Source organism: Choristoneura fumiferana, chromosome 29 (assembly GCF_025370935.1).
Source record: "Choristoneura fumiferana chromosome 29, NRCan_CFum_1, whole genome shotgun sequence".
Taxonomy (NCBI): Eukaryota; Metazoa; Arthropoda; class Insecta; order Lepidoptera; family Tortricidae; genus Choristoneura; species Choristoneura fumiferana.
Genome location: NC_133500.1, coordinates 859,069 through 880,867, shown reverse-complemented (window position 1 = coordinate 880,867; position 21,799 = coordinate 859,069). Strand labels below are relative to the sequence as shown.

Below are 21,799 nucleotides of genomic sequence, written 5' to 3'. Positions count from 1 at the left end.
ATTGAATTCAACCGCCTACCCACTGAGTCTCATAATAATTCTGGTACAGTACACTTCGGCCAATGTTACATTAACTACAAAAGTCACTTTGTATACAGTACAACTAGAAAGTTAATGTCTCTCAGGGCTCGTCGGTGTTTCTGTTTTCCTGTAGATTCAAAGGACAAAGAAAAGAAAACCGTTTGCTCTTCGAGTTTCGAAAGACATTAACGAACTAGTACAGCAATGTCTTTCAACAATTTTTTAGGGTTCGTGCTCTCATTGTTCGTTCACTATTACCTTTCATATTTATTTCGTTTTCTGAAATTTTTATTTTAAATAGAATATAAAATGGTTATGTACAAGGAACAAGGGAGCATTTGCTATACATATTTTTTGCAAGCCCCTAGGCAATATGTAGCGGCAATTTTTCCAAAATAGGCATAAGTTTAGCCACACATGGGCATATTTTGCAACCAGTCGAGGTGGCTTAGTGGGTTGATCTACCCCTCTCAAGCAGAGGATCGTGGACTCAAATGTAGGCTCGGAACTTTTAAGTTTTTCGGAATTCTTCCCACATTTACTTTTGAAATTTTCATCACACTTGCTCGTAAACAGTGTCGTAACATGCAGGCTACCTTAGTTGCAACCCCCCAAATAAAACCCTCGACCTTAATGTGTTTGTCATGAAACCCGTGGTCGGTAAATGAGTCATTGCGCGTACAAATTTTCTTGTCATGAAGCCCAAGGTCGATAAGTGAGTCGGTGCCGTACACATGTCTTGTCATGAAGCCCAAGGTCGGTCAATGAGTCAATGTGCATACTGATACTGCTGCGCGCGCTGCTGCAGGACCACATGCACACGCACGTTGCGGCGCATGCCGAAGGAGGGGGAGGGCGACGCTGCCAAGAGCACAGCCTAAGGTATCGCCAATATTTGGAACAATTATATTTTTTCTTTTACAAATATAAAATTTTACTTGCAAATGTGATGAAAAACATTGTATGTCGCACGGGCGGTACTATAATTACGAACATCGACTCATTAAAGCCCTCAGTCTTCGACTTCGGGCTTCTAATAGACTCTCGTTCGTAATTCCTTATTTACCGCCCTTAAGACACAATGTACTATTACACGAGCTTTTCGGTGAAGAAAAACAACGGTGTTTGTGAAGTTTGACTGGTCATACAGCCTATAGAGACTAGAGCGGCTGCAGCGCGAACTAGTAGTGTTGATGCCTGTAGTCACTTTGCCAGTAGTGTTTTAGTTGCCTGTAGTCACTTTGCCAGTAGTGTTTTAGTTGCCTGTAGTCACTTTGCCAGTAGTGTTTTAGTTGCCTGTAGTCACTTTGCCAGTAGTGTTTTAGTTGCCTGTAGTCACTTTGCCAGTAGTGTTTTAGTTGCCTGTAGTCACTCTGCCAGTAGTATTGCTGCTGGCAGTGTTGTCACGTGTTTTGGTAGAGCAGATGTAAAGGGTGGTCGTAAAGCAAGTAGGAAGGTAGCAAGTCGTCGCGGTGGTGGCCTAGTGGTTTGACCTATCGCCTCTCAAGCAGAGGATCGTGGGTTCAAACCCCGGCTTACATTTGAAATTTACCACGAGCTTTGCGGTAAAGGAAAACTTCGTGAGGAAACCTGCACTAACCTGCGAAACAATTCAATGGTGCGTGTGAAGTTCCCAATACGCACTGGGCCCGTGTGGGAACTATGGCCCAAGCACTCTTGTTCTGAGAGGAGGCCTGTGCCGAGCAGTGGGACGTATATAGGCTGGGCTGGAAAGCAAGTAGAGCGGTTGCGGCGCGTGCTAGCAAGTAGTGTTGTTGCCTGTAGTTAGTGTGCCAGTGGTGTTGTTGTTGCATGTAGTCACTGCCCGTGTTGTTGCTAGCAGTGCGGTCACGTGTGCCGGTAGTGTAGATGTAGAGGGTGGTCGTAGAGCGGGTAGAGCGGCTGCGGCGCGTGGCCGGGCAGGGCGTGCGCGGGCGCCGCGTCGCTGTCCTCGTCTGATGAAGAGTCTAGCTGCTTCTCGTTGGGGTTGCCGCTGAAAGAAAGAGATGGATGATGAGTGACTGTAGAGAATAACTCAAAGTCAGAGTCGAAGTCAAAATACCTTTATTCAATAGGCTATATGCCTACTACACCGGTTCGGAAAAACCTCTATTGAGAAGAATCCGGTAAGAAACTCAACGATGTATTTTTTTGAAACAGATTAACAATGTTACAAGTTAATCATTTACATCCTATGAACTAGGTACTTTTTTAACACAGTAGGCACACTATTTTAAGTAAGTGATCGCTAGCGGATCTGAATTATTTCTAAATATGTCGAGTGACCTTGTGCGTACGATTGGACTAAGTCACCTCGATAGCTGAGAGCAGCAGGGCTACTACGAAACTCGAAACTCTTCTTCATCATCTTCAACATGGTAGCAGAGCTTTTAGTATAAAAGAAGTGAAAAACAAGTAAGTCGTAAATATGAGTAATAATATCGTAATACCAATTTTTGACGGAACGGATTATGCCAATTGGAAAATTCGGCTATTGAAATTTCTTGAATTTAAGAAATGTAAGGAAGTAGCTATTAGAATAAAAACTGAAAAAGAAGATGCTACTAAGTGGGATGAGATGGATATTCAAGCTACAAATTATATATACAGTGCGATTACCAACCAACAGTTGGAATACATTAGCGAGCTAGAGTCAGCATACAAATTATATTAAAATTCGACGAAATGTATTTGAAGCAATCTACAGCATTGCAAATTGTATGCAGAAACAATTTAGAAAATATAAAACTAGCGAAATATTCCGATGTTAACATTTTCTTCGACGAATTCGAACGATCTGTCAACGATTTGAAAAAAGCCGGCGCCATGATGTCGGAAAGTGAAAAATTAAATTATATGTTAAAGCATTGCCCGGAAATTACAGTTATATTGGTGATTTAATAGATGTTTTGCCAGAAAAAGATAGAACCGTCGAATATTTAAAAAGTAAAATAAGAATGAAGAAAATCCAAAGTGTAGACGAAGAAATGCCGGGTACCTCGAACGCTTTTAAAGTAGAATCTGAGAACAAACATACATGTTTTACGTGCGGAAAAGATGGGCATATACAAAGAGACTGTTGGCACGGACACCGAGGTCGTGGTCGTGGACATTATGCTCGAAGTCGTGGTCGTGGACGTGGTCACTACAATTTCGGACCGAACAGAGGCAGAGGAAATTACTATAATACGGAATACTATAAAAAGAGCTTTCACACATGCGTTGTGAACAATTCGACGATTAATGAAGATACTCCTCTTAAGCCAGGACAAATAAATTGGCTTTTAGACAGTGGATGTACAGACCACATAATAAATACCGACGAATACTTCGATAAATATGTAACATTGAAAGAACCAATAAATGTCAAGGTTGGTGATGGAAGAATATTGAAAGCGACAAAGGTTGGAAGCATTAAAACTTATTTTCCTGTTTATGAAAACAGAAACAAAGTGATAATAGACAATGTATTTTACGTAAAAGAGATGAAAGCTAACTTATTAAGCTATTCGAAGATAACAGATAATCACACAATAGTTTCGACGGATATTTAACGAAGATATATAACAAGAATAGAGAATTGATTGCAATTGCGAAGAAAGATGAGAGACTCTACAAAATAACCAGTTTTGTCTGTAAGGAAATAGGCGTAAATACAGCAAGTTGTATATGACTTTGAAAGAAAAGCTGCACCGAACATTTGGTCATATAAATTTCAATTATCTTGACATGATGTGTAAAAATCAAATATTAGATGGATTACCTAAACAAATAGAAACGGATTATATGAAGTGTGCTATATGCGTCGAAAATAAAATGCACAATTTGCCATTTAGCAATAATAGAACAAAGGCAGAAGATATATTAGATATTGTACACACGGATGTTAACGGACCACATAGAGCTACAGGATATCGAGGAGAAAAATATTTCTTTGACATTCATAGATGATTATAGCAAGATAGCTAGAGTGTATTGTATTCAATCAAAGGAACAAGTGTATGAATGCTTCGAAGAATATGTCAATCAAATGCAAAATATTACAGGTAAAATGATCAAAGAACTAAGATGTGATAATGGGAAAGAATACATAAATAGCAGAATATTTAATTTCGCAAGAGCAAAAGGAATAATGATTAAGCCTTGTCCAGCATACGTACATGAGTTAAATGGTACAGCAGAAAGATATAATAGATTATTAATGGATATGGCACGATGCCTCTTAGCTGAAGCAAAGGTTGATAGATGTTATTGGCCAGAAGCTATTAAGACCGCTGCTTATTTAAAAAAACCGTATAATGACAAATACCCAGAAAGAAAGACGCCATTTTGAATTATTTTTTCATGAAAAACCAACTGCAAAATATTTGAGAATGTACGGTAGTAAAGTTTATGTAAGAGTACCTGAAGAAAAAAGAGTATAAAATGGGACAAAAAAGCGGAGATGGGAATTTTACTAGGATATACAGATGTTGGATACAGAGTACTAATCAACAATAGAGTTGTCATTGCAAGACACGTGGATATAATTGAGGAAGATGTTAAGCTTATTGCATTTGATGATAATGAAGAAGATAATAATATAGATGAAGAAAAATGGGAAGATTCCTAGATAGAATTGAAACAGAAGACATGGTACCGAATAATAACGCCAGAAGAACCTCAAAGAGACAAATAAAGCACCACACCGTTTTGATGAAGAATTTGGCTACTATTGTATAACTGCTAATTATTGTGATGCGATGATTCCAGATACTTTTCAGGAGGCGACTACGTGTGACGAGGCTGATGAATGGAAAGAGGCTATGGACCGAGAGATGAACAGCCTAGTAAAAAACGATACTTGGACCTTAGTAAATGCACCACAGGAAAAAGAGGTACTAGATGTAAAATGGGTTTACAAAAAGAAGTCCGCTGATCTTTATAAAGCCAGGTTAGTGTTAGAGGGTTTCAACAAACCACTAATATTGATGATACGTATTCACCTGTTGCTAGGATGCATACTTTAAAATTACTGCTATCGTATTGCTGCCAATTTAATTTACATGTACATCAAATGGATGTAGAGACTGCTTTTCTAAACGGTAAAGTTTTATCAGAAGTGTATGTCAAACAGCCTCTTGGTTATGAAGACGGTACTGACAAAGTATATAAACTGTATAAATCTCTTTATGGTTTAAAAGAAAGCCCGCGAGCTTGGTACGAATGTTTTAATGATTTTGTAACAACTATTGGTTTTCAAAGGAGCCGATATGACTATTGTCTTTATGTCAAAACAGATGATAACTGTACTGTATATATTTTAGTATATGTCGATGATTTATTGATAGCTTGCAAAAATGAGCACACGGTTGCTATAATTAAAATAAATTAAGTAACCATTTTAGAATGAAGGACTTGGGAAAGGTTAGGAACTACATAGGTATTGATGTAGAGTATGACTATGCAAAAGCTAATATTTTTGACCTTAAGCCAGGAAAATACATAGAGTCGTTAGCAAAAAAATATGAAATTGAGAATTCTAAATTATTTAAAACCCCTATGGAGATTAATGCCAAACTTGAGAAATGTGAATTACTAAATGATGATATTAAATACAGAACTTGATTGGAGCTTTTTATACATTAGTTCTGGTACTCACTCGACCAGACATTGCCTTTTGTGTCAATTACTTGAGCAGATTTCAGAACTGCTATGGTGAAATTCATTTCAAATATGCATTGCGTGTTTAAAAATATTTGTATTTGACTAAAAATCTCAAGCTCACATATTATCAAATTTAAAAAGCTACTATATGGATTGTTACGTAGATGCCGATTGGGCCGGAGATATAGTAGACCGTAAGTCTACTACTGGTTTTGTGATTCGATTATTTGGTAATGCTGTGTACCTGGAAGTCAAAGAAACAAATGACTGTGACAAAATCTTCCACTTTTGCTGAATACATAGCGTTGTCAGAAGCTGTAACTGAAATAAGCACTACGAGTATACTTCATGATGTTTTTATAACGCTTCATGCTCCTGTAAACATTTATGAAGATAATTCAGGTGCTGTAGCTATTGCTAAGTATGGTAATTTCACAAAGAATTCGAAGCACATTGAAGTGCATTTCAACTATGTTCCGAGAATGTTAAGAATGGAACTATTGATATCGTTAAGTTGATTCAGAAGATAACGTTGCAGATATTTTTACCAAAGCGTTAGGAAACATTAAATTCTTTAAATTCAGGCAATTGTTAAATATAACTTGATTTGAATATTGCCCATACTTGCAATGTTTAACAATGTTAATTAGTGTTGCCATATTAAAATATAAATCTAAGGAGGCGTGTTGAGGTTGTAAACCTTTGTAGATTTATATTGGCCGCTTACACTTTAACTATGGTTTGAATATGTCTAGTTTAGCTGTCTATCGATATGTGTCTTAGTTCGTATTGTTATGGAAATATAATGTTTTAATTATAAATAATCGTCTTCTTCATCATCTTCAACACTTATATATTTATACGAGAGCGAGAGAGGCGGTACGATACGAACTTCGAGTTTCGAGTTTCGTAGTAGCCCTGCAGCTTTCGTTTATATTTTGTCAAGGAAATGTCATTATATTGAAAATATGAACATCTCGTTGAAGATAAACCAAAAAAATTGTAATCGATTCATAAATGATAGATCTAAAGCAAAAAAAAACTAATTTAAACCTTTTTTTAATTCTGTTAAAAAAGGCTAATCGTAAAGTGATTTTTCAAAAGATTTCTATGTATTACGGCAAGTTTATCAAATCGCGTGTAAAATTCTTGACCCTTTAAGGGCCCTTTTTATATTTGGATGAAGTGATCGTCACGCGCTATACAAACAAACGTACCTACCATGATATAAAATAACAAATGGATAAGCCATTACGAAAATGATTCGTAATATAGTTTTCACTTCATGCTCGTAAAGTTCGTGTTTATGTAGGATCTAGGCGACATAAAATCACTTTTTATGCACAAGTGCATAAAGTAAAATCTTCGTCTAAGACCAAGGTAATCAATCAGGTGTCAACAGCCACAAACAAAAAAGTTTATACATATCTTATATAATAATTTCTAATTTATTAAAACTAAAAATCATATATCAATAAAACTAAAAAATATAATATATAATAATGCATGAAAAATAAAAGGTATGCAGTGAAAAGCAGAGTGTAAAACTCGAGCATTAAACCCATTTTCCCCTCGACGTGTCTATCCACCCTCGCCGTGCCGGCTCGGGTGGCTATATGTACATATTGGGTAAAATGGCTCGTTTTATACTCGTCACAAACACCGTAACACGAGACGAGAGTTTAACCCCGACACGTAAAGAGGGGTGTTAGAAGTTTCAAGTCAATATCTGTCTGTCTGTGTGTGCCATCGTAGCTCTCAAACGGATGAACCGATTTAGGTAGGTTTTTTTTAAATTAAAGGTTTCCTTGCGGTGATTTCTAGCTATATTTATTTAAAATCGGTTTGTCAACTTTTCTAAGTTGGTTATTTATTCTCTTGCGTAAATACAAAAGCGACACAAATAAAAAATAAACAAAGTTTTTTTAATACAAAAATCATATTTCAAATAGCATCAAAAATGCGATTTTTGCTGTAAAAAACTTTTTTTTCTTTCGCTTTTGTGTTTAAGCAGCGATATATCCTCCTGGGCTCTGACTTTTTTTAAGAGACGTACACATACCTAGTACTAAAGACCTAGACGTGGTTCACCCGCTTTGTTATTTTGGACATTATTTGAAATACTTAAAATGCTTTATTCAGTGAACTTTTTGTACTTCATAAAGTACATTCGTGCCGTTATTCTTAGTGTTAATTGGTCTTTCATAAAGTACGCGAGGGCCCACGAGGGAGGATATACGTAGATATACATGAAACTTGAATAGAATTTCTTCATACAACCTAAAAAAAAAACAAGCTAATTTTTTTCTCCGTCTGACTGGGGCAAAGGAACTGGCTCATGCATACATGTTTATTGAACGTTTGGGCTCCACAGAAAACCAGCGTTGCTGCACATAATGTGCGGCAACACATGCTGAGTGGAGACCCTTTTTGGTATCCTGCCGTGTCACCACATAACATAGTAAAGTTTTAGTGCTAGTTTTAGTCTTAGTTTTATGAGGTACTTTTGGAGCCAAAATAAACCTTTCTTTCTTTCTAAATGTATCTTTTGGAAGTAAAATCCTCGAGTTCAATTCAATAGTTTGTTTGCCAAGCCACTGGTAAAGACTATAGTATAAAGTATAGTATATTATACTAGCCACAATAGTTATCCAATGAGGCAGACGGACGCTGACAGTCCCTAAGTAACCCGACACCGGCTCGGCGGAGCGAGAGCGGCTGCGCGGTTTTTACCTTTTTTTTTATTAAAAAAAATGTAATAGATTTTGTTTATGGTTGATCGAAATTTCGAGAAGCTGATTAATTAAGGTTAGATCAATTTGATTTAGATGAAGAGATGTTAACATCAAAATTTGCGATTTTTAATGGCAATGTCACAGTCAATTACAAAAAGTTCTATGTATGGCTGAAGTTACAAAAATTATGTATGTGTGTACTGTGTATGTATACACGACCTTAATGTTGAGTTATTAGTGTATAGATATTTTTGTATCTTTGACTGTACCTGTCGATAAGGTAGAACTTACAAAAGTTATGTGAGCATTTGCATGAAAAGTTATGAAGTAAATTAAAAATTTTGAGAATCACACGAAAAATAGTCCTTTATAAAAGAAGTAATGGCCGGACAGAATAATCTTTGTTATTTTTTAAGCCTTTTAGTCAACATAACATAATTTAGGAAGCTTACTATTTATCTCGGTCTTTACTATACGTAACAGAAAAAAAATTACGGCGCTTGTTCCGTTTTCTTTTAAATTTCGGATTTAGTCTAAGATTTAGCTTTACATGACCTAAATGCTAGTCAGAAACGTAAATATATGCTTACTAGCTTTTGCCCGCGGCTTCGCCCGCGTGTAATTCAGTTATCGCGCGCTGTTCCCTCGGGAACTGTGCATTTATCCGGGATAAATAGTAGCCTATTTATGTCACTCTTGGGCCCATAAACTATCTCTATGCCAAAAATCACGACGATCCGTCGCTCCGTTTCGAAGTGAAAGACGGACAAACATACAAACACACACACTTTCGCATTTATAATATTAGTATGGATGTAAATCAAATGTATTTCTATCTCGCTCTATGTCTATGGCCCAAGTCCGGTCGAACCCAATTTTGTCAAACTTTTTTTAAATAGTCCTTCGGCAAAAGTCCGACGCTTCCTTCCACATCATCAGGCACAACAGGATCCGGGGATTATGCCTTTTTGCACATCGAAAAAAAAAACCGGTTATAATGAAACGTCAATAACTACTTGTGTCATACGATACTTTGAAATGTAAAGCGATATTTTTTTTGTGATCGGAACCTTTGTTAGAATTAAATGAAGTTTTAATTGGTAAGGTTGTTGCTTTGTAGCTATTATTTAAAGGTTTTTGTACCTACCTACATTAATTATAAAAATATCTCTGATACTAACTAATTTTTTATGCGATGTGAAATAAATATATCGTTTGCGAAACTAAACGCTTAATAAACGTAACTAAACGAAGTTTTCGTTTCATAAACAATAGACAAATGAAAACCGTATTTGTTACTATAACTCTTATAAACTTATATAAATCTAAATCTAAAAGTACAAGTAATTCAAATGCAATCTATTTAAAATATTAAACACCCCCTTTTACGATGACATTAATATAATATTGTTAATAAAATGCGTATTATAAAAATAATCAAATAAACAATAAGACCAAATGCGGCCCTGTCCGCTTTTACAAACGCAGATGTGGCGGTGTCAGGTTACATAGCACCGTCCCGCTTTTCTGCGTGGCACGCTCTCGCTCTCTCGCGCCAAACACTTGCTAGAGGGGGATTGTGTTCGGTATTTTTGCTATCTAGTAGAATCTAAAAATTAGGTAATATTTTTATTGAAATATAGTTATTTTAAATATTTTTGAAAGTAACTTAAATTTATTCAGTCAAATAAACATAATTCAAATACATATTACAACTGTTAGTTTAATAATAGTGTTATTTGCGTAAGTTTTAAATCGTGACAGTTAATAATATAGTGGATATATTGACTCGCTTGGTCGAATGATCTAACCATACTAATATTAATAAATAAGAACGTTACTCTATCTGTTGGTCTACTCATTAGTTTTTCACGCTTACACCTTAAACCGAAATAGATGAAATTTAGTAATGTGGAAATATTTTAAGATCCTGAGAATTTTCATAGTTCCCACAAGGTATCACGCAGCCGAAGTCGTGGGCAACATAACATCTAGTTTAACATATGAGTTATCATTGTTATACGAAATATCACTTGCAATGTAAATTAAAAATAATAAATAATTTTTATTATTTTCGGTTTACTAATGTTTCGGCGAATAACGTTTGGCAACCTGTTTCATTTCGCAACTTTTCATTTCATTAATATTTTGATTGAATTGTGTTCCAATGTTTTCTTATTTTTTTTATCAAATTTTATTTTAATCTGTGACAATTTCATTTAATTTTTTTTTTTAGTACCAAATTTTTAACATTGTAATGGACATCTCGCATTTATGGTCAATGACATGTGCTCCGTAATTGTCATGTATATCGGAATAAAGTACCTTTAAATAGTTTATAATATGGCTCAAATTGTAATATACATGATGTGGATGTACTTTCTAAATAAATAAATATTTCTGAAACTGTAAATATTTCAGGATTTTTATAAAACTAACCTAACCTAACCTAAAGGGTTCTACACGATGGCCCTGATATAAATCCTGAAATATTTACAGTTTTACAGCCTTATTCATAAAAGTTAGAGCCTCCTTGAAGGCTCCTTGAAGGCCCGATGCTAAAAAACATGATTCATAAACGTCTGTTAGCGCTAATCAGTCGATCAAGGCTCTGCTAAAGTTAGCGGACCGTAGACCCTCCTTTATCTGCCTGCTAAGTCACAAAATGGCCGCCACAAGTTTGAACAGCTGACTTTGACAAGAGCAAAAACCATACCGAAGATATTTTAGTGAAGGGTGAAGTTACGCAAAGATTAAAAAAAAACCAGGAAAAAATATTTTCAGGAATTTGTATTTAAAAATCCTCTAAATTAGCAGCAATAAATTAACAATAAGTATGAAAAAAAAAATAGGATGATTAACACAATTATGGCTTTTTGCACAACATAAACATGCGGATCGGAAATGGCGGGAAAACAAACTTCTCGCTTTTTATTTTTTTTCCTGCAAATTTGCTGTCACTGCTGTCAACTTTTTTTTTTTAATTATTGATTAGGCCATTTTTGTCTTTGATTTGTCAAGGTGGCCAACATAACGAGTCTAATCAGTCTATCAGCGGCTCAACAACTAGCAGACTGCTAGCAAGCGTTTATGAATCATACTTCTTGACAACCGTCTAACAAGCTTAATCAGTCTGCTAAGTAACAGACCGATCAAACCTCAATTAAGGATTTTTTATGAATAAGGCTGTTAGAGTTTGCGAAATGAAAAGTTGCGAAATGAAACAGGTTGCCAAACGTTACGTTGCGAAAAGGCAGTACTCGATTATTTTCAATAACTTTCTTACAAATTAAAAATAATGATTGGTTTTTTGGAGTCTTTTTGTATTTTTTATTTCAACTCCAAATTTGTTATTTTTACGGTTATCCCGTGGAAACCATATCGAAAATACCAACTGAGACATGGATGCACAGAAAAACCAGAAAAAGAGACCTGTCATCCATAGAAACCAATTATTATTTGATTGCTTAGTAGCGACATCTCTTGTCTGGGTGAGCGGTTAGTTCCGTGAGGTCTCTCGATGAGAGCGAAACATAGATGTCGCTAGTGCTGCTGCTTAAGTAGCGTAGTAGAAAAAAGATAAATACTCAAAGGTGTGCATAGGAGAAATTTGTGTCTAGACTCCTGTCCAGCGGTGGTGTAGTGGTATAGCACGTAGCACGGATTGCTGAAAACCTGGGTTCGATTCCCTGGTCTCTTTTTCTGGTTTTTCTGTGCACCCATGCCTCAGTTTGTATTTTCGAAATTAAAAATAAAATCGAAAACTATGTTCTCAATTTTACGTCCTAGTTACCACAAATTAAAGACCTGCGCGAAACAAAAGACTAACGGGGCACAGTTAAAAATAAACCTTAACGCTTCACCTTTATAGTTCACTTTATTTTAGCGCAAACGTTACATTTTATATTCTTGGGTTTATATTTTGAACCTTACCGTTTGAGATATAGGGGTGAAAATTGTTTGTAAATAAAATAAAGGTATCAGGTTACTCGGTAGAGGGCAAAGTAAATGGATAGACAAACAGATATAGGATGTATATGTGTATCTATGTTGTTGGTACGAGCTACATAAAATTTTATATGTCTTGTCTAACTCTATCTACTGCAGATAATAAGGCCAGCCGTAACCAACATAGTATTGATTAGATTTTTTTTGCAAAAATAACCTCCAAGCGGCATTCATTAATTTTTGTCTCTTTAAATATTACTATTATAATTACGTTAAAATTAGTTCGCCAGTTAGATTTACAAAAATTATCGGACACATCTTTCCTTTTGTCAATGAGGGCTAAAAGACAGGCGAAATATCGCTAGATGGCGTTAGTATCGTGAGGTTTTTTTTGACATTACGGTCTTGCTTGCGATTGGCATTTAGTTATTAGCCAATGAGGGCTATCGCGTATGAATTCGCCACTAGAGGCGCTAGTGTAGCGTGAGGTCTCCGAAATGTCAAATCTCATAGTTTTTGGGTGAGCTACGCGGGTTTATTTATAATTAGAATAATTTTGTGAATATTTTGCAATATCTGAAATTAATTATGGCAAATATGCGTTCCGGGGCAATGAATGTCTGTGTTTTGAGACAATTTTGTCTTTCGGAAACCTTTGTCCTCCCTTTTTTCCGAACAAAACGGGGACTATGCAACACTGTGGCATGCTCGATATTTTTATGGCACGGTTTTAAGGCGTATTAAATATGATTTTAATCTAAACTTTGTTTTCACGCCCGTAATAACAGACTTTGAAAGCCATACTGAAAAACCTCACGCAACAGTGCGCCATCTAGTGAGACAAAAAACGATAGCCCTCATTGTGAGCAAGACCGTAACGCCAAAAAAACCTCACGATACTAACGCCATCTGGCGATATTTTACCTGTCTTTTAGCTTTCATTAAACAAAAAAATATGGACATCATAGCCGGTTAAAGATCCGTGTGACGTCACACCTACGTACACTTTTTACTAAGGAGTGATATCACAGACCCTCACTGACGCGTTTAATTGTTTTTTTTGACTGAGAGAAAAATCACGTTTCATAAGTTTCTGATAATTTAACTTATAATTTGATAAAATATTTTTACCAAATTATTAATTTCCCAACTTTTACATGTGGATCAACGATTTTTTGTTTGGTGGTACAGTCACCAGCACCAATATCTGACACAACAAGCGTGCTTAAATATCTGATTCGACTCTATTTCTAGGGCCGGAAGGACGTGTCAGATATTTTTGCACGTTCCGCTGTGGCAGATATTAATGCTGGTGACTGTACTTCAGGAGAAAACTAACCTAACCTTACATACAAGGTGGGCCAGGGCTGCTACAGGTAGCAGGAGCAAAAAATTAAACCACAGCTTCCACTCTTCATCTTGAGCTAACAGTTCTACAACTTTTGAAAATAACTTGTATTATGATTTTATTTATGCGAAATCTGTCATTTTGTTACGTGACAGGCGTCATTTAGGCTATTGGATGCCGTACATTGAAAATTCCAATTAATTTGTTTGGAATAAACATAATTACTTAATTTTTGAAAGTTGCAGAAATAAAGTAGTTCCGTTTGAGTAGCAGAAGCCGTGTTTTAATTTTTTGCTCCTGTTACAGGGCCCACCCGGTATAGGTTTCTAGTAGAAATCATTGATGATAGTTTACAGTTTCAGAAAAAAATGTTTTTCCTGAAACATTTGGGAAAAATATTTTCGGCGAAAGTCAGGATCCCATTAAACGCGTTACACTCCTTTCGGATGCGCCGGAGTCGGCTACAAAAACAATAGCCGTGCCTTGCTTGTTGAAGCAAACCGAACCTTTTTTCCCGAGCCCGGGTCTTCCGTGCCAGTGAACCGGCAGTGATGGGATTGTCCACTAAGATGCGGTCCGATTTTAAAGATAGGTTCTGGGAGCTTGAGGCACTTGTCCCACCGCCGACGATGAGCGAGAAGCGAGCAGAGCGAGTAACTAGAAACGAGTGGGCGAGCAGTGAATAGCGAGTGTTCGAGCACGACGGGCGATTACTCGCTCCACTCGCTCGAGCCGGGCGGCCGCCAAGCTAACAGCGCTGAGCGAGTATCGCTGAGCTAGTTTCATAGCTCAGCGAGTTTTATAGCTCTTGTCGCTGCGACAAAAGATGTAAAGCGAGTTCTCGCCGGCAGTGTGAACCGCCAGCGATCAACTATTAATATATATGTCTCTTTTACTCACACAGGATCTTATATCTTTTGTTCGTTTCTTGAGCGAGAAAATAGTCGATAGCCAATCGTTTCCTCGCCGGCGGTGAGACAACTGCCTGACTGTGAGCGTATATAGTTTTAAGATTTCGTTTTCAATGTTACACTGGTGTGAGTGAGATGTTATTATATTACCAGTGTTGCCAGATGGGTTTTAAGTTCCGTTACGCGCAGCTTTTAAAAATAGTACGCAAATTCAAGTTTGAGTACCCAGTACAATATTTATTGACAAACTGTGCTTTATGCAGCTGGTGCATAAACAAACACCTAAAAAAAAACAGCCAAGTGCGAGACTGACTCGCGCACCGCGGGTTCCGTGCAAACTTTCACTTGTCCAATTTTAACTCACTTTTAGTTTAGGTCACTTGGCCGGATCCGGTTTAGTTTGCACCCACTGTTTGCACCTAGTATCAATTATATGTTCGATTTTGGTGAATTTGTAAACTAGCTTGGCCATTGTCTGTCAGATTTGTCAGTGTCACTTGCTTGTCAGTGCGACAGCCACAGATAACCTATAGAAGTATTAGTAGTTTACATTTTTTGGGTGCGTTCCTAAATAATATAAATCGGAAAACCTAAAAAATATATTTCTGTCAAGTGGAGTAACAGCTAGGCTTTCAGGTTCTAAAATATAAAAATAGTACGCAAATCGACCGATGAGTACGCGAATACGCAAGACCATAAAATAGTACGCCGTGCGTACTACTGCGTACCCATCGGGCAACGCTGGTTATTATTCCAATTTTATAATGGAAAGTATTTTTTTTAGCAGCAACTAGCTTTTGTCGGGGGTAGGTACTTCGTGATTTTCGGGGACAGAACCTAGCCTATGTTCTTTTCAAGGTCTCAAACTATCTTCATATCAAATTTCGTTTAAATCAGTTCAGCAATTTAAGCGTGAAGAGGTTACATGCAGAAAGACATACTTTTGCATTTATACCTAATATTAGTAAGGGTATAGAAGTGGTACGGTCAAACCAAATTGGTCTTCTACACTACATATTAATAAAATATTCAAAATGATCTTACCTATCTTTATGTTCGGCTTGCCTATCACGTTGTCGCCTGTTTTTGAACCAATTTGAAACCTGAAAGTTGTAAATAACATTTTAAAAGACTACTTAACTGTTTATTAATGTTAATTAATCTTAATTATGAAAATGTCACATTTTGCCGATTGCTAAATACTGGACTACTAATGAATAGATTAGATTAGATTTATTTATTACCTTTTGAAAAAATACATTAAAAACACATGTCAGTTAATTACAAGAAATTCACAAAAGGATCGTCAAAATGTATACAAAAAATAAATCATATTACAATAAATTGTCAGTCAAAAATAAAAAAATAGAATTTAGAATGTCAAATTAGAGTTCAATTCTAGGTATAAATCTAAGTCAAATTTATGCAATAGAAACAATTAGGCTAAGGCTGGTAACACACTAATGACTCTCCTTGAGTTGTTAGTACTCATCAGTATTGATAATTGCCCATAAGATAACCCACTTGCTTGTTTGCCTTCTTATATCAAATAATAATAAAAAATACTAATTTATTTTTGGTTTTTGGTTTTGCCCATCACACATGCAAGTTTTATACCTAGGAATGGAATGAAGGCGCAATTTTGTGATAAGGAGGCGATCAATTTTCATTTATTTCTGCGCGGACGAAGCCATAAGTTAAAGCTAGTTTGTCACTAATGTCACGGTCCGCCAGTTCGAAGAGTTCAATCATACCTAAATACCTAAAGTAAATATTGATCAGCGACCAACTACCGTTGGTAATAAGACACCGCGCGTTCGAGGAAGCGGTGTCAGATAACCGCTGCGGTGTGCCCACCGGTGGGAATGAGTGGGACAGGGTGAATATTCATCATCATCATCATCATATCAGCCATAGGACGTCCACTATTGGACATAGGCCTCCCCATTAGACCTCCAGTTGCCTCGGTTGGAAGCGGCCTGCATCCACCGTGAACCCGCGGTTTTAACCAGGTCATCGGTCATCTCGTTGGTGGACGTCCTACGCTGCGCTTGCCGATCCGCGGTCTCCACTCGAGAACCTTTCGGCCCCAACGACCATCTGTTCTCCGTGCTCTATGGCCTGCCCATTGCCACTTCAACGAGCTAATTCGCTTGGCTAGGTATGTCGGCGACCCTTATTCTTCTACGTATCCCTTCATTTCTGGGTGAATATTAGAGCGTTTTTATGTAGCTAAACGTCATTGCATTGCCATCCCACACCACAAATAACAACGGAAGGACAAGTCGTAACAACTTTGATCAATTAACTAAAGAACTAAAATAATAATTTGCCACCCCCGACCGATAAAGCTACGTTTATGCATGAAATAATGTGCGTTCATGCAGTTCTCTACCTCCACACTGCAAGAACTCACACAAATCAGAGAAACTTATCAGTCACCACCACCACACTACACTGACGCGGTTCGAACTCAATCAGAGCTCATCTTCAGAGCAACGCAACTGTTTCACCATGCTACCAGATGTTAGACTCAAACAATTTTCTTGCATAAACGTAGCTATCGTAAAGTTGCGGGTGAGCAAAGTAATTAATTGTTTTAGTTCATTAATATCGATAAATTAAACTTTGATCAATATTTCGTTTACCTAATCTATATTTCGCTTTCATAAAAAGTTAATTCAAATCCCGAACCCTCTAAGTATCATCTCTTTGAACTGAACAATATTCGATGAGAATGTAATTTTTCTAATATATATATAACCATTATGGTACAGCCTCTATATGCTGATGACAGCCATGCTGTAATGCATACTTATTTTATTTTTATTTTTTTCCATCTAATGTATTTTTATGTGTATCGAATATGTGTAAATAAATGTTTCTCTCTCTGTCTCTCTCTCTTTCTTATGGTATTTAACTTCACATGTCAGGCAAAAATATATTCTTTGTATATGAGACTATCCCCACTAGGACGTTTCGTACGTAACCAGCCGCCGCCGTCGCATTGTATGCGTTTGACATTCCGTTTGACACGTTCCTATTACGCTCATGATATGATACGGGTGTGTCGTTTACCTGTACAGTGGTGAGGCCGGTGGTCTCGGCGAGTTCCCGCTTCTCCCGCGGTGAGGGGTACGGGTTGTGGATGTACCAGTCCCGAAGAACTGACCGGGATTTTTCCTGCAAAAGACTTTAGTTGTAGGTAGTCTGACTGTACTTTCGGTTTCGAGGAAATTGTAGTTTATAGTTTTGGTTTGGGCAGAAATCGGCTGAAACTAAGAACGAAATCGAAACCGCACTTTTAGAGCTTCATAATCTTTGTCATAATGTATTATTTTTCATAACTCTTTTTTCTCTAAATCCACTAATTGTCCAGAATTGTTATAAAACAAACCTAACCTAACCTTTACAGTTCTACAAGATAACCATGAAATAATCTCTAAAACAAAATATGGTTTCGACAAGAAAAAAATATGAATAACAAAAATTATGACAAACATTACATTATGACTTCCGAAACTTATGAGAGTAAATCCGCACCAAGACTGAGATTGTACCTTGAAGCAGTAAGAGGTCTCCTCGCCGTCCCAAATGGTGCGCGGGAGTGGGAACTTGCGCCGCACGCGGTACTTGCCGACTGCGCCGAGCGGCCGCCCGCGCAGCCTCTCGGCCTCCATATAGTGTGCTACAACAACGAAAATAGCATTAAGTAAAATCTTCGTCTAAGTAATCAGGTATTAACAGCCACAAACAAAAAAGCTTCTAAGTATACATTATTTTAATAAGTTATAATTTATATATAACTAAAAATTAATGAAATAAATCAACAAAAATAAATATTTAAAATTATATTTGCAATGCATGAAAAATAAAAGTACTTAAGTGAACATTTCACTATTGTTATTTCATCTCGCAATCGAAGTGAAAAGCAGAGTGTAAAACTCGAGCATTAAACCCATTTTCTCCTCGACGTGTCTATCCACCCTCGCCGTACCAGCTTGGGTGGTTATATGAACGTCTCGGGTAAAATGGCTTGTTTTATGCTTTTGTTGTACAATTTACTATTTGATCGGCTTCGCATCGATAGGTTTGGGGAGACCATTTCCAGTAGTTTTTTGCTGGGCTATTCTCTAAAATCAAGGTACACGAATTTAAATCATAAAATTACTCGCACGGTATCTAGAGCAAAAATGATCGCTGCTGTTCTCTCGGCGTGAGTTCAGACTGTCAAAAGAATATTGGAGATGGAGATGCAATGTATACACATAATTTCTTTCAGTCACGCAAAATGAGATTATTCCCATCTAATTCTGTGTCACAAAAAAAAAAGCTAGTAAATGTAGCGAGCGACCGCACGTTAGACAATACAGCTCAAACGTGTGCGTTTGCACACCGCGTTTTTAGTAAACGTGACGTCAACACGTGTTTGTATCAAAGTATCAAATCAAAACAGACGCTATACACACGCGAGTTGTACATATAGCTGCTCTATGGAATAACCTAGCCAACAAAAAGTTGGAAAACCCCCGACTTTGTCACTCCAAAGCTCAATATCTCAAAAACGGCTGAACCGATTTTGATAAAACATATCTTAGAACCATCGCTAGAAAACCTGCTTTCAAATAAAAAAAACCGCATTCAAATCGGTCCACCCGTTTAAGAGCTACGGTGCCACAAACAGACACATAGCGGTCAAACTTATAACACCCCTCTTTTTGCGTCGGGGGTTAGTAAAATTAATCAATGGGTGGTGAAACCGGCCATTAATATTGCTGTACCTTTAAGCCAAAGGCCTTGCAGCTTGGCGTGGTTATGCGCGCTAAAGGTATGCGACTCCAACAGCCGGTAGAGCTCCTTGAAGTTGCCGCGGTGGAACGCCACCATGGCCTTGGCTTTGAGGACTGACTCGTGCGCGTGGAGACGCTCGCACGCCGGCAGGGACCACAGGAAACGGCCGAGGCGCTCGATATTGCCAGCTTGTTGCAGGACCTGGCGACAATAATAAAATCATTTATTGCCACAGACATAAGACAGGACTACACAAATAATAGTACATTACTGTAGAGGCCGGGAAGTAGGGGGTTGCCGCCCAAGCAGATATAGACGATATGGATAGGGATGCGAGGCTGGCAACCCAAGGTTCCGGCCGAGGCTTGTATAGTGCTTTTCTCAAAAATTACATGAAATAAAATAAAAAAAACAATAAATAAAGCTGGAGGGACGTTAGTCTGGTCGCCCTGTTGTGTGGCTGCTGGCGGCGGGCGGCTGCGGGCGGTGTTGCTGGGCGTGGGCCGCGTGCGTGTCGCAGAGCGCGCGTTGAAACAAAAGACGGTCGCATTGCCGGCCAGCGGCCTGTGCCCTTAGTGTAAGTTTTCGGTTACAAAATACGTCTCGATCGCGTTCACGTTAAAATCTCAATTTGTATGCAAAGACGAACAGCGCCTCTAGCGGAACGTTTGCGATGTTCGTGTTTCCATACGAATTGAGATTTTAACGCGAACGCGATCGAGACGTGTTTTGTAACGAAAACTTACACTAAGGGCACTGCAAGGTTGTATGAAATCTCTTTGCAGGCCGCTAGAGTGACCGCGCGCACGCAGCTGAGCCGCAGCGCCTGCAGCGCGATACTTCTCGGCCTATTATTTGTAACACAACGTCAATATTTCATGTCAAGTTTGAGAAAAATCATTCATTGCCACAGACATAAGACAGGACTACACAAATAAAATACAATTACATAAGCAGGTGGCAATGGGCTCAGGCTCAGCATAAGCTGCGAGCAAAAGAAAAAAAAACTTGCAGCGCTGATTTTCAGCCTGCGCCCGTCACACAGCGTATAATTTAACTCTAGAGCCGGGTAAGGCTGCATTGTTGCTAGTTTTCGTTACTATCAAAAATATACCAGCAATATACTTTTTTATAAACATAGAAAAAAAAATTGTAATAAAAGGTAAAAAAAAAATTATTCGACTGGAGGGCAAACGAGCAAGTGGGTCTCCTGATGGTAAGAGATCACCACCGCCCATAAACATCTGCAACACCAGGGGTATTGCAGATGCGTTGCCAACCTAGAGGCCTACGTTTTTAAGTTAGGTAGTTAGTTTATAGTTCAGTTTTATATGGTTATTTTTTCTTAAATTCTTGTATTTATGTGAATAAAAGTTAATTTAGTAGAATTTAGTAGGAGGTAGTTTTTATTTTAACTGCCGAATTCAATGTAGCGACGTGTAAAGCCGCGAGTAAACACGAGTATCAACATAAACCGCGGATTGCAAAAGCTAGAGCAAGTATTAAAAATTACAAGCTAACCCTTCAAATGCTGGATCGCTTACACCATTAGCGGGGGTTGCCAGCGTAAATAATGAGTAGAATTATCACAGGTGAATTACAGTTTGGATTACTCGGGGGATCATTTCTACCGTAATTAATTATATGTGGCACGCGTAGATGGGATTAATTTACCCTAATATTTTGGTAACAAAAAAGAAGCAGTGTTAATATCTAAGATGTACAGTCACCAGCACCAATATCTGATACAACAAGCGTGCATTAATATCTGATACGACTCTATTTCTAGGGCCGGAAGGACGTGTCAGATATTTTTGCACGCTCCGCTGTGGCAGATATTAATGCTGGTGACTGTACTGAGAACGCAATTGGGATCAATTGACAATGACAATGGTCTGCCATGGTAAAACTGCCTTTATTTCTTATGTGCGTTTATTTGTCTCATTATAAGATATCGTTTTACCAAATTTTAAGCCTGAAATCCTCTTGGTTTAGAAAAAAAAGGTTTTTTTAGCCAAAGCAATGGTTGGATTTCTTTGAAATTTGGATATAATACGTACATACGTAAAATAAGATGTATTTATTAAGTATAGATTTTAAAATAACTTAATTACTATGTAAAAAGTACAGAAAGTGAAATAAAACAGGCTTCCTCTTTTATTTAAAAATAATAATTTCTCAAAAAAAAAACAGGTTTTGAACTCATTTCAAAACGCTACAAATCGACTGTTTTTTTTTCACTTCTTAAGAGAGGGAGACAGGTTATAATTTCAAGTCGATGCCATTAACCATTGAGGAGTCCCCTCCCGCGGAGACGATCCTGGCTGAACCACCAAGATGCCACCAGATTTACATAAGTATACCAACAAGTCAAACCGACTACACTGGAAGTGGGTCTA

General features: G+C 37.5%; 1 protein-coding gene across 1 annotated transcript in view; it reads right to left on the bottom strand.

Moving 5' to 3' along the window:
• Positions 1-767: 767 nt before the first annotated feature.
• The window catches only part of LOC141444149 (homeobox protein six1a-like), a 37,681-nt gene continuing 16,649 nt past the window's right edge, over positions 768-21,799 (bottom strand). Inside the window, exons 3-7 of the mRNA XM_074109592.1 lie at positions 19,391-19,601; positions 18,170-18,297; positions 17,688-17,792; positions 15,654-15,712; positions 768-2,014 (exon numbers count right to left, since the gene is read on the bottom strand). Of these exons, the coding sequence (XP_073965693.1) occupies positions 1,870-2,014; positions 15,654-15,712; positions 17,688-17,792; positions 18,170-18,297; positions 19,391-19,601 (648 nt within the window). The 3' untranslated portion in view covers positions 768-1,869. The remainder of the gene's footprint in view (positions 2,015-15,653; positions 15,713-17,687; positions 17,793-18,169; positions 18,298-19,390; positions 19,602-21,799) is intronic.